Source organism: Neoarius graeffei, chromosome 19, assembly GCF_027579695.1.
Source record: "Neoarius graeffei isolate fNeoGra1 chromosome 19, fNeoGra1.pri, whole genome shotgun sequence".
Classification (NCBI taxonomy): Eukaryota; Metazoa; Chordata; class Actinopteri; order Siluriformes; family Ariidae; genus Neoarius; species Neoarius graeffei.
Genome location: NC_083587.1, coordinates 39,693,543 through 39,706,893, shown reverse-complemented (window position 1 = coordinate 39,706,893; position 13,351 = coordinate 39,693,543). Strand labels below are relative to the sequence as shown.

The window sequence follows — 13,351 nt, the reverse complement described above, 5'->3', positions numbered from 1 at the left end:
CTTTCTTTGTGGCAAACCTTGAAAACTTCAGCGGAATCGGAACTCCAGTTACAGAGGTGATTGAGACTCTGTATGTTTATGGAAAATAGTCGAATAAACTTTGGCCAAATGGCACATCTTAAAATTCTCAGCGTTTCAGAAGTTTGTGCATTACACCTATATATGTTAGACTCCACCTTCTCAGAGAGCATTTTTGAATGACTCCAGTTCTTACCTCTTGGAAGACAGCAGCCTACTAGAAATAACTTGGTTATTTATGGAAAACGTCACATACAGAACCATGGGTTTGCATTGCATCTGGTGAGACTGACATTCAATATGCAACTTGAATATTACTACACATTTAAACTATCACCTCTTAGTAGTCCAACCAACCAAGCTGGTGAATTCAAGTACCTGGGGTCAACTGTGCAGGAAAATGGGGGCTGCGATAGTGAGGTGAGAAAGGAGAGTGCAGGCAGGGTGGAGCAGTTGGAGAAGGATTTCAGGAGTCATTTGTGATAGGAAAGTCCCAGCAAAAGTGAAAAGTAAGATGTATAAGACAGTAGTGAGACCAGCTGTGATGTATGGATCGGAGACCGTACCCTTAATGAAGAGACAGGAGGCAAAGTTGGAGGTGGCGGAGTTGAGGATGTTAAGGTTTGCGATGGGAGTGATGAGGTTGGACAGGATAAGGAACGAGCACATCAGAGGGACAGCACATGTGGAGAGCTTGGGAATTAAGCTAAGAGAGATGAGACTGGGATGGTATGGGCACATCCTGAGAAGAGATGCAGAGCATGTTGAGGATGGAGCTGCCAGGCACACGAAAACGAGGAAGGCCAAAGAGGAGATACATGGATGTGGTGAGAGAGGACATGAAAGTGGCAGGTGTGGTAGAGAAGGATGCAGAAGACAGGGGGCAATGGAGACGAAAGAGCCACTGTGGCGACCCCTAATCGGGAGCAGCCAAAAGAAGAAGAAGAAGTAGTCCAACCAACAAGAAATTTCGAGGCTATGCCAAACAGGCAAAAACGATGAACAGTTCCTATCTGGTCCTATATCTGTATGCAACACCGCATATGGCCAAATGGGAGGCTTTGGGTGACTGTGGTCACCTGGAAATAGATCAGGAAAAAAAAAAAAATCATATGAACACTATTAGGACATGTTGTGCTTTTGGTGAAAAATATCTAACATGATCTAATAGGAACCGAAACATGCCAAGTTTTGCAGCGGGACCAATAGTGTGACCAGGGTTATATAATGACAATAATTAAAGTGCTCGTGATTTATGTAAGCATTGATAACAAAATGCATGACCTAACCGATCATTCCATCACCACATGCTTAATTCCTGGTTGTACTGTGAATGCTATAGCATCACTGAACATCACTAAAATGTGCCTTCAAAGAACAAAATGTGGACATGCTTTCAACATCTAATTGCGCGGCATGTTGCATGAGAAGATACCAGAAGTCACAGGTCACAGGTTAAAGGAGATACGCAGAGCCATGGCCTCACTTTCGTTTATAAATGCCTTGAGACCTCAAGAATGGCACAGGAATAGTTTTAAGCGTTAATAAATCTAATGTAGTAATTTTTACGATTCAAGTGATTCATATAGGTAGCAGTCTGAGTGAATGACCTTGACGTCCGTAACGTCACAGCAGGAAGGCTATCGGTCTCATCGCCATTTCCGCTATACTAAAACGCAGAGCTGACTGCAACGCCGATCCTCCATTTTGATAACAAAAACAGCACGCTGTTTACCTGCATTTAGATTAATACATGCAACTTGTATTGTGTGTTTAAGTTACCGGTATAAGATTATTTAATTTGTTTCAGAATGTGATTGTCTCAGTTCATCTGATTATTTAATTAGCCTTTTACGTTTTATCAGTGAAAATTCATGCATGTTGCATAAGTTACAACACCTATCCTGTTTTAATGAGAGTCAACCCACAATCAATGAAGTCAAATCAGTCTTAGTTGAGCAAGTCGGTAACGGTATTTCTTACATTCACCATAAATTTTTATTTATATGACTTTGGTCTATAGCTGTCAAAGGCCTCGGCCTTAAAACCGGTTCCTGCTGTGACGCCACGCACTCAGGGCTGGCTGGCTCAGCGGGGCGGCTCGAATGCCAACTTTGTGGTCGATTTTAACTCTCAAAAATATATATTTTTTATTCCCATTTATGCAGCATACAAGAGTCAAGGATGGAGATACTATCCACTCAGAAACGTATTTAAAAATAAAGGTTCTGCGTATGGGTAGTATCTCACTGGGCTGCGACAGCCCGCGACTAGTTGGAGACACAACAATTGCAATAAAATATGCTAATTAGCCACAATTTTCACTTGGAATCACACTGAATTGATATTCGCATATTTTACCGCAATTGTTGTGTCTCCAACTAGTCGCAGGCTGTCGCAGCCCGGCTTTCCCTCGGCAGGCAGGGAAGTAGAGGAATCCTCACGGAAGCTGACTTGAAAAGGGTTCGCGACGGCTTTGCGACACCAGCGATGCATTCGTGGCTATTCTGAGAGAAATTTTGTCACGCGAATTTTTTGAACATGTTCAAAATTTTAGCGACGAAGGAGCGACACTTTGCGACTCATGCGAGGGAATTGAGAAGCCCCGCGAATGTTTCAAGACACTTTTGAAACTCTCTCGCGAATGACGTTCGCAATTTTTCGCAAGCTGTCGCAGCCCAGTGAGATACTGGCTTATCTCCTTTAACCTAATGAAGGTATGAAGCCCAAGTGCACTGCGCATACTCAAATCTCTCTATTTGAAATTGCAGACTCAAAAGCACAAACCTTGCTGTTGGTTTGAAAATCAGTCTTTTCAAATGCTGCTACTTGTTCCAGTAATTCTCTGTGGGAGGTAAAAGGAAAGAGAAAAATCACAGGTGAAAGTGAGTCAAGAAAGGAAGAAAAGAGCCAAGGCGAGGAAATGAGATTTGACTTCATACATTATTACTTGCATGTCCCATACAGGGCAACAAACAGTAGGACCGAAACATTTTTGTGGCATTTTATTTGACTTTATCAAGCAAAAATCAAGTACATTCATACACTTACAGAGCAATAAAAGCAGTTGAAATCCATAATCGATGGCCTACAAACGCAGTCAGTCAGTCATCGTCTTAATTTTTAAAATCAAACACGGTTTACATGTCTGAATCTGTTTGAATTGCGATTTTAGCGTTGCTAATTAAAGCACTGGATCTTTCAAGATGGCCAGGGTCTCTAAAAGAGGATACTCAACACATGTTTTGACAGGATTTTAGGTGGGAACCTTAAGCAAACTATAGCTTTCTTTGTTGCTGTTAACCCTGAAAAAGAACTTTTCACTGGTATAACTGTCATGAAATTGTTGTGATCGGTGAGTAGAAAGAAACATGGATGAGCCTCAACTGTTAATCCCAATATACATTTCCGTCTGAAAGTATTGTAATGGCAAAGCCAATTCTGTTGTTTTTGGTACACACTGAAGTCATTTGTGTTTGAGATGAATACAAGACGAATACAAGAAGACTGATCTGATTTTCCACTTTTATTTTCTGATGCTGCATCTAGAAGTGTTAAACAATTAAATAATACTGGCTTTTTTTTCATGGTATATCAGATATATTCCATTCAGCTAGCATGATATTGAACGAGTCGAAGAGGAGCTCCATATCATGCTAGCTGAATGGAATATATCCGATATACCACGAAAAAAAAAGCCAGCCAATATTATTATTATACATACACACACTCTTCATATCAGCATTCTCGAAGGCCAACGTGAACTTACCTGCGACTCAGTGCTGTTAGCGCGGCAGTCCAATTACCTTCTAGCTGGTCTAGTATTAGTGAAGGCCAATGCTAGTGCAGTCAAGCCAAATATTATTATTATTCAACTACACACAACAGCCAAAATTCTCTCAAACTCTTCCGCTTTTAATGAAGCAAACCTCGCAGCTATGTTTGTTTACAAACTGTCCCAGTCACTCCCTAGCATGGAAGTTTTACATCTCCGACGTGTCTCTTTTCCAGTTTTTCGATGTCCGTTGGTATGTTTTTCTCTTGTAAATACGCGTGACGAATATATAATGAAGTTCTGGTAGCCATTTGAGTGTTCAGCACGTCTTTAGTTTCAGTTTATTTATTTAGTGCTTAAACCTCACACTGGATTAGCCTTGTCTTCTCTCTTTACCAGCTGACAAAGAAATGATTCTGCATATGCACAGCAGAAAAGTTGTCATTGGGTCTTCACATGAGCTCCAATGTGTGATGTGTTGTCTTGACAATGTGCAATATTGTAGCAATATTGCACACTCATTCACCATTGGGCAGAGTGGTATAATACATGGAGGATAAGTGATATGATAACAATATTGCATGACATCAATAAACCCACTAGAAGGGAACAGAATACCTGCTTTTATTCCATGGAAAAAGTGGCCTGGATGTATAATAATTTAGAATATGGAACAACTCAGAACACCTTTGATTTGAACCCAATCATTTTTCAAGTGATCAAAAATGTAGAAACATGTGACTGTCAGATGCTTCTTTTTGTCTAGATGTGCCCTGTTAGATTGATTGTTTAAACAATTAATAGCTCTGAATATCTACTCTCGGTTAGAGCACTGGGTTCCGACTGCAAATGCTGCATTTGTTGTTAAAAAGGACAAACCAGCATGAAGACCAGAAAGCTGTCTATGGGAGAAAAGAAGTCCATTTTGAAGCTGAGAAAAGATTGAAAATTCATGAATGTACCGTAAATACAGAAGGTTTACCTCAAGATGCAAATCGCTGGTAACACTCAAGGACAGAAGTCAGATTAGACTTTGTTTAAAAAACATTTAAAAAAAAATCCTGCCCAGTTCTGGAACAAAATTCTTTGGACAGATAAAACCAAGTTTAATTTGTACCACTACGATGGGAAGAGAAAAGCACTGGGAAAGAAAGGAAGGGCTCACGACCCAGAGTATATCAAATCATTTGTCAAATGTGTTATAGCATGGGCATGTATGGCTGCCAATTGAACTGGGTCACTGGTGTTCATAATGACCTAAATCAGGGGTTCTCAAACTTGTCTGCTTTAAGGCCCACCTATTCATACTTGTAACGAGTTGGGGCCCATTAAAAAAAGATCCCCAATTATTTTGGCTCATCTATTCTATTAGAATCTAATAATCTACTGCAAAGTGGATTAATGGGATGCAACATCACTCCCTGTTACAGATGGGAGCCCAGGAATTAAATAAATGCAATAAAAGCAAACTGTTTTTAATTGTAGGTATTGTATTTAAAACTCTATGGATGTGTCGGAAGCCAAACCATGCATGCAGGGCATGCTCAGTCAAAAGAGATTCATGATCCAAAAGTGGAGTCTGGTCCATTAACACAAGAACTTATTGCCATGTTTGTGTTCAGCAAACAAGCAAGTGATTAAAACCAAGAAGTACGCTCAAAAGAAGTGGATATAGAAACCACTCAATGGGATAGAGCCTTAAATGCTGACAAAGAAGGATTTTTCCTAGGAGTTGGAAAATTATCCATCCGCTGAGTTCCCCAACATCTCAATAATACCTGCTGCTGCAGACATCGTTCTACATGGACACACAGACGAAAATCTGGAAGAGCATGGAGACGTACAACTTTTTATATGTGGCTGGGTTAAAGATCTGGGGATCAGGACATGACAAGATAGACGGCGGTAGACGGATCCAAGTGTGGGAAGAGTGTTTATGAGCAGGTGTGATATTTACAAAAGCAAAGCAGAATCATAAAGTGGAGTATTTATACAGCATTATAAAACATGACTAGAAACAAATGTGATGGCAATAATACTTCGCAAAGCCTCTGTGAAAACAGCGTCCATGTCTGCGTGTGCGGATTGCACTTAAATCAGTATCAGGTCCCAAGAGCACGCGCAATGCGCTCCGTGAGCGAGCACAGCTGTTCAAGCTGCACCAGACTCAAGCGCGCAAAGGCATGACAGTCAAGTGTTCACCTACTGTGTGACCACAATTTTTAGCTCACGTGTATATCGCCATGCACCGCCGCCAAAATGCCTCATTTTCTTCGATAACCCATCGCAAAGCATCGCGAGCTGTAGTGTGACCGTAGCTTAATGAAGCAGATGCGATGTCGGATGCAACCCAGCAATTGTACCCCACTACCAGTAAAAATTAGCTTCAACTTGGGAAAAAAACAAAACTCGCGGCCCACTAGATGGCACTTCATGGCCCAGTAGTTGAGAAACGCTGATCTAAAAACACATTGTAAAATCAACCCAAGAACAACGTAATGCAAAGAAATGGAATGTTCCTAAATAGCTGAGTAAGTCACCTGACCTCAACCCAATTGAGCATTCTTTTCACTTACTGGAGGCAGAAAGGCCTACAAACAAGCAACAACTGAAGGCAGCTGCAGTAAACGCCTGGCAAAGCATCTTCAGGGAGGAAACTCAGCATCTGGAGATGTCCAAGGGTTCCAGCTTTCATACAGTCATTGCAAATCCTTTGCAGCCATCCATAGATCAAAAATAATCCTTATAATTACATGAGTTTGTTCAATTACTTTTGAGTCAGTGAAAATTGAGAGACTGTGTAATAAATGGTTATCATTCCTAAACGGTTAATGCAATATTTTTGTTCAACCCCATGAATTAAAGCTGAAATTTTATATTATCAAATATTGATTGCTTCATTTCATTTCAAGTCCATTGTGTTAGTCGACAGAGGCAAAAATGTGAAAATTGGCACTGTCCACATACTTATGGACCCAACCGTATGGGTCAAATTTTTAACATATAAAATGATGAACCACCTTTCAAAATCAGTTTCACACTTAAGATATATGAGCTTACAAAACAGCAATGCTATGCTGTGCTTTGAAATGACAGCAACACAAAGTCTAAAGTGAACACCGTTTTCTCTGCCTGTGTGTTTAGATAAGCTGTAATGAGAAGTTTGGTCCGAAGCTGCTGGAAATAGAAGGCCACCGGCTACACGCGCATGCACACGATGGGCGTGATTTGTGTTTCCTCTGTTCTCTGCAACATGGCCATGGAAACCACAGCGGTTACGTTAACTACATGCACAGGAACTTCGCTGTGTTCATCTCAACGATCACAGCAAAACCTCAAAACTGTGAAAACAACATGCCATGGAAAGTTCACCTGAAGCATGTTCTTCTTACCCTTAAAACTATAAATGTGTTCGGCACATGGCAGTTGCATGAAGACGGCTTTGCACTTTTTAACAGTTTGGTGAAAACATTTGCAAGCAGTAAAATCCGCTCAAATAGTTTAAACACACTCAATTTTAACCGAATGCTGAAAGAAATGATCTACCCCAGGGGTTCTCAACCTTTTCTGCTTTAAGGCCCACTTATTCATACTTATAACGAGTCGGGGCCCATTAAAAAAAGATCCCCAATTATTATGACTCATCTATTCTATTAGAATCTAATAATCTATTGTAAAGTGGATTAATGGGATGCAACATCACTCCCTGTTACAGATGGGAGCCCAGGAATTAAATAAATGCAATAAAAGCAAACTGTTTTTAATTGTAGGTATTGTATTTAAAACTCTATGGATGTGCCAGAAGCCAAACCATACATGCAGGGCGTTCTCAGTCAAAAGGGATTAATGATCCAAAAGTGGAGTCTGGTCCATTAACACAAGAACTTATTGCCATGTTTGTGTTCAGCAAACGAACAAGTTATTAAAACCAACAAGTACACTCAAAAGAAGTGGATATAGAAACCACGCACTGGGATAGAGCCTTACACGTTAACAAAAATAGGATTTTTCCTAGGAGTTGGAAAATGATCCATCCGTTGAGTTCCCCGACATTTCAGACTGCCTGGTGCTGCAGACATCGTTCTATACGGACACACAGATGAAACCTGGAAGAGCATGGAGGCGTACAACTTTTTATATGTGGCTGGGTTAAAGATCTGGGGATCAGGACACAAAGATAAGCCCTGTATCGTTTATGCCCGGGTAAGGAGGCATTTTTAGGCTTTTTGTATCCGTCTTTGTGATGGTTGCTAGGACACTACAAGTTTTAGTATCTGGTGTAAACAAACCACAGCCACTCGATTCTCAATCCTCCCTGCTTTTCTCTTCCAGCAGGCGTCATGCAGGCATCACAGATCCAAATAACTTACTCACAAATGTATTTATTTATTCTGCCCACTGTGCGCGTGCATGCTCTCTCTCTGTCTCTATCTCTCCATGTATGTGTGCGCGAGCCTGCACGGGTTAAATGCAGAGGAGGAATGTGACAAAAATAAAGGCTTCTTGTTCTTAATTTACCCACAAATGTATTTATTCCACTTGAAAAGTGTTCAGCAAACCAGCTACTGGATTTGGGACACGACGACATCCTGAAACTATTTAGTATTTAGCTTCAAACTTGAAAAAAATTTGCGGCCCACTAGATGGTGGTTCGCGGCCCAGTGGTTGAGAAACACTGCTCTACAATATGTTTCATGCTGACATTTGCTATTACTAGTTACACTGTAGGCGGTACGGTGGTGTAGTGGTTAGCCCTGTCGCCTCACAGCAAGAAGGTTCTGGGTTCAAGTTCAGCAGTCGACGGGGGCCTTTCTGTGTGGAGTTTGCATGTTCTCCCCGTGTCTACATGGGTTTCCTCTGGGTGCTCCGGTTTCCCCCACAGTCCAAAGACATGCAGGTTAGGCTAACTGGTGGCTCTAAATTGACCATAGGTGTGAATGTGAGTGTGAATGATTGAGAGGAGAAAACCTCTATAATAATCCAGTAGAAGGCAACAGAAAACCACTACTGTAATGTTCCCTAGAGACTTTGATGGCTGAAGCTGTCAGAGTGGCCACGTCACTGTAGTGATACAGATGAAAATGGATGGAATTACACTGTATGACCAAAAGTATGTGGACACCTGATCATCACACTTGTAAGAGTTTGTTGGACATCCGATTCCTACTTGCTCATTCCCCCAGAGGTAAATGTATGGAAATGAAAATTGTCTCACATTCATCTTTTGGTCTCAAACCCAAATGTCTTCATTGTATCGCAAAAACAAAATGATTAGTCTGGCCATTCCAATACTTTCAGAGGGGACTGTACTTTTGGCCATATATAGTGTACTATATTGCAACTTGAAAGAAAAAGAAAAGCTGCTTGGTGCAGTGTCTCTTTGTATTAACAACCAAGTTTAATCATTCGTAAGATGTCAATGACCCAAATACATTTTAAGCACATTCAATTTTATGGGAATGGGGGAACGACACATCAATTAACACACCTTCATTGGTTTATGGGCCACTTCAGTGCTTTATACACGAGGGGTTAAGTTCGCATGACTGTAGACGACAGATTTGGACAAAAAGGCATTGCAGCCTGTTCTGCAGAAACCAGTGGTAGTAAAATACTGCTCGAGGTTCATGTCTTTTTATCACCACAGTGATTCTATGCGTATTCAGATATGAAGATATTTTCATGACACACAATATTTAGGTTCACTTACAGAGTGACAGTCATTATTTCTTACTAAAGTCCCCCAAAATGGGTCTGTTATGTACCTGCTCTCCAGCTCAGAGATATCAGTCTGCAATTTCAGGTAGAATTTCTCAGCCTGGGAGAAGAGCTGGCGCAGAAGCAGGACATTGGTGTGAGCCGTGTTGATGAGCTCCATCTCCACCTCTCCACGCACCACAACCTGCAGCCCATCCAGCATGTCCGTTACCTCATCCACCGTAAACGTTTCCTCAACCAGTCTAGAGGGAGAATGACAGTTTGTAATTGACAGAGTTGCTGTTTGAGCCAATTTTATTTGTCGAATTCCACTGAGGGAGAGAAAGAGGTTGTGTGTGAAAGGGGAAAATGCAGGGAGTGGGTGAGTTCGGTAAAAAGAGAAATAAAGTGAGAGAAAGATTGAGTGAGGCAGATAAGTGTAAGAAGGTATATTATTATACATACGGTACAGGACACTTTTGAGATGGAATAAGAACATGTATTCTATTCCCTTCGGTTTGATAGCATGCAATATTGTTAGCATATCGCTTATCCTAAGTGTATTACGTCACTCTACCCAATGGAGAATGAGCGCTGAATATGGTTTACGATATTGCATGGTTGTCAAGACAACATAACATCATGCATTTCTTTGTTCGCCAGGAAAGATGCATTGCACACCCGAAAAGCTACCAAAACTTCATTAGATATTCATTCATTCTCATCATCTCTAGCCGCTTTATCCTTCTACAGGGTCGCAGGCAAGCTGGAGCCTATCCCAGCTGACTACGGGCGAAAGGCGGGGTATACCCTGGACAAGTCGCCAGGTCATCACAGGGCTGACACATAGACACAGACAACCATTCACACTCACATTCACACTCACGGTCAATTTAGAGCCACCAATTAGCCTAACTGCATGTCTTTGGACTGTGGGGGAAACCGGAGCACCCGGAGGAAACCCACGCGGACACGGGGAGAACATGCAAACTCCACACAGAAAGGCCCTCGCTGGCCACGGGGCTCGAACCCGGACCTTCTTGCTGTGAGGCGACAGTGCTAACCACTACACCACCGTGCTGCCCTCATTAGATATTCTTCACGCATATTTACAAGAGAAAAACATACCAATGGACATTAAAAAACTGAAAAAGTGTGTGTATAATAATAATAATAATAATAATAATAATAATAATAGTTGCTAGCTGAATGGAATATCTCATATACCATGAAAAAAGACAGCCAATATTATTGAAATATAAAAGGTAGTAGGCTAAAATACAGGTTATAAACATGGTCCAGGAAGTGAAAATATGGCCTCTCACCTGCTGTCTTTGAGTTCCTGAAAGCACGAGTCAATGGTCTTCAGTCGCAGGAGCCTCTTGGAGCGAGCAAAGCGCATGTAGTTTATGACCTCATTCTGGTGTTGTTCATTGAACCCAAAATCCGCCTGCAATTTTGGACAACAGAAACACTTGTTTATCATGACTCAAAAAAAAAAAAAAAACAACAAAAACAAAAACATCCAACATGCATACACTCAGCAGGCGGCTTATTAGGCACTCCTCCCTTCTATATACAGTGGTGCTTGAAAGTTTGTGAACCCTTTAGAATTTTCTATATTTCTGCATAAACATGACCTAAAACATCATCAGATTTTCACACAAGTCCTAAAAGTACAGTGCCTTGCAAAAGTATTCATACCCCTTGAACTTTTTCACATTTTTCCGCCTTACAACCACGAACTTAAAAGTTTTTTATTGAGATTTTATGTGATAGACCAACACAGAGTAGCACATAATTGTGAAGTGAAACGAAAATGATAAATGGTCTTCAAAATTTTAAACAAATAAAAATCTGAAAAATGTGGTGCGCATTAGTATTCAGCCCCCTGTACTCTGATACCTCTAAATACAATCCAGTGCAATCAATTGCCTTCAGAAGTCATCTAATTAGTTAATAGAGTCCTACTGTGTGTAATTTACTCTCAGCATAAATGCACTTGTTCTGTGAAGGCCTCAGTGGTTTGTTAGAGAACACTGAAGAACAAACAGCATCATGAAGACCAAAGAACTCACCAGACAGGTCAGGGATAAAGTTCTGGAGAAGTTTAAAGCAGGGTTAGGTTATAAAACAATATCCCAAGCTCTGAACATCTCAAGAAGCACTGTTCAATCCATCATTCAAAAATGGAAAACGTATGGCACAACTGCAAACCAACCAAGACATGGCCGTCCACCTAAACTGACAGAGCGAGCAAGGAGAGCACTGGTCAGAGAAGCAGCCAAGAGGCCCATGATCACTCTGGAGGAGCTGCAGAAATCCACAGCTCAGGTGGAAGAATCTGTGCACAGGACAACTATAAGTCGTACACTCCACAAATCTGGCCTTTTTGGAAGAGTGGCAAGAAGAAAGCCATTGTTGAAAGACAGGCGTAAGAAGTCCCATTTGCAGTTTGCCAGAAGCCATGTAGGGGACACAGCAAACATGTGGAAGAAGGTGCTTTGGTCAGATGAGACCAGAGTTGAACTTTTTGGCCTAAATGCAAAGCGCTACGTGTGGCGGAAAACTAACACTGCTCATCACCCTGCACACACCATCCCCACTGTGAAATATGGTGGTGGCAGCATCATGCTATGGGGATGCTTTTCTTCAGCAGGGACAGGGAAGCTGGTCAGAGTTGATGGGAAGATGGATGGAGCTAAATACAGGGCAATCCTGGAAGAAAACCTGTTGGAGGCTGCAAAAGACTTGAGACTGGGAAGGAGATTCACCTTCCAGCAAGACAATGACCCTAAACATACAGCCAGAGCTACAATGGAATGGTTTAGATCAAAGAATATTCATGTGGTAGAATGGCCCAGTCAAAGTCCAGACCTAAATCCCATTGAGCATCTGTGGCAAGACTTGAAAATTGCTGTTCACAGACGCTCTCCATCCAATCTGGCTGAGCTTAAGCTATTTTGCAAAGAAGAATGGGCAAAAATTTCAGTGTCTAGATGTGCAAAGCTGGTAGAGACATACCACAAAAGACTTGCAGCTGTAATTGCAGCAAAAGCTGGCTCTACAAAGTATTGATGCAGGGGGGCTGAATACTAATGCACATCACATTTTTCAGATTTTTATTTGTTTAAAATTTTGAAGACCATTTATCATTTTCGTTTCAATTCATAATTATGTGCTACTCTGTGTTGGTCTATCACATAAAATCTCAATAAAAAACTTTTAAGTTCGTGGTTGTAAGGTGGAAAAATATGAAAAAGTTCAAGGGGTATGAATACTTTTGCAAGGCACTGTAGATAAAGAGAACCCAGTTAAACAAATGAGACAAAAATATTACAATTGGTCATTTATTTATTTATTGAGGAAAATGATCCAATATTACATATCTGTGAGTGGCAAAAGTATGTGAACCTCTAGGATTAGCAGTTAATTTGAAGGTGAAACTAAAGTCAGGTGTTTTCAATCAATGGGATGACAAGTAGGTGTGAGTGGGCACCCTGTTTTATTTAAAGAACAGGGATCTATCAAAGTCTGATCTTCACAACACGTGTTTGTGGAAGTGTATCAGGGCACGAACAAAGGAGATTTCTGAGGACCTCAGGAAAAGCGTTGTTGATGCTCATCGTGCTGGAAAAGGTTACAAAACCATCTCTAAAGAGTTTGGACTCCACCAATCCACAATCAGACAGACTGTGTACAAATGGAGGAAATTCAAGACCAATCTTACCCTCCCCAGGAGTGGTCGACCAACAGAGATCACTCCAAGAGCAAGGCATGTAATAGTCGGCGAGGTCACAAAGGACCCCAGAGTAACTTCTAAGCAACTGGAGGCTTCTCTCACATTGGCTAATGTTAATG

General features: G+C 41.2%; 1 protein-coding gene across 2 annotated transcripts in view; it reads right to left on the bottom strand.

Moving 5' to 3' along the window:
- Positions 1-13,351, bottom strand: part of lztfl1 (leucine zipper transcription factor-like 1) — a 38,031-nt gene that overhangs the window by 15,697 nt on the left and 8,983 nt on the right. For both annotated transcript variants that reach the window (XM_060900064.1, XM_060900065.1), the window contains exons 2-4: positions 10,816-10,940; positions 9,559-9,753; positions 2,806-2,863 (exon numbers count right to left, since the gene is read on the bottom strand). In XM_060900064.1, coding sequence (XP_060756047.1) covers positions 2,806-2,863; positions 9,559-9,753; positions 10,816-10,940 — 378 coding nt within the window. The remainder of the gene's footprint in view (positions 1-2,805; positions 2,864-9,558; positions 9,754-10,815; positions 10,941-13,351) is intronic.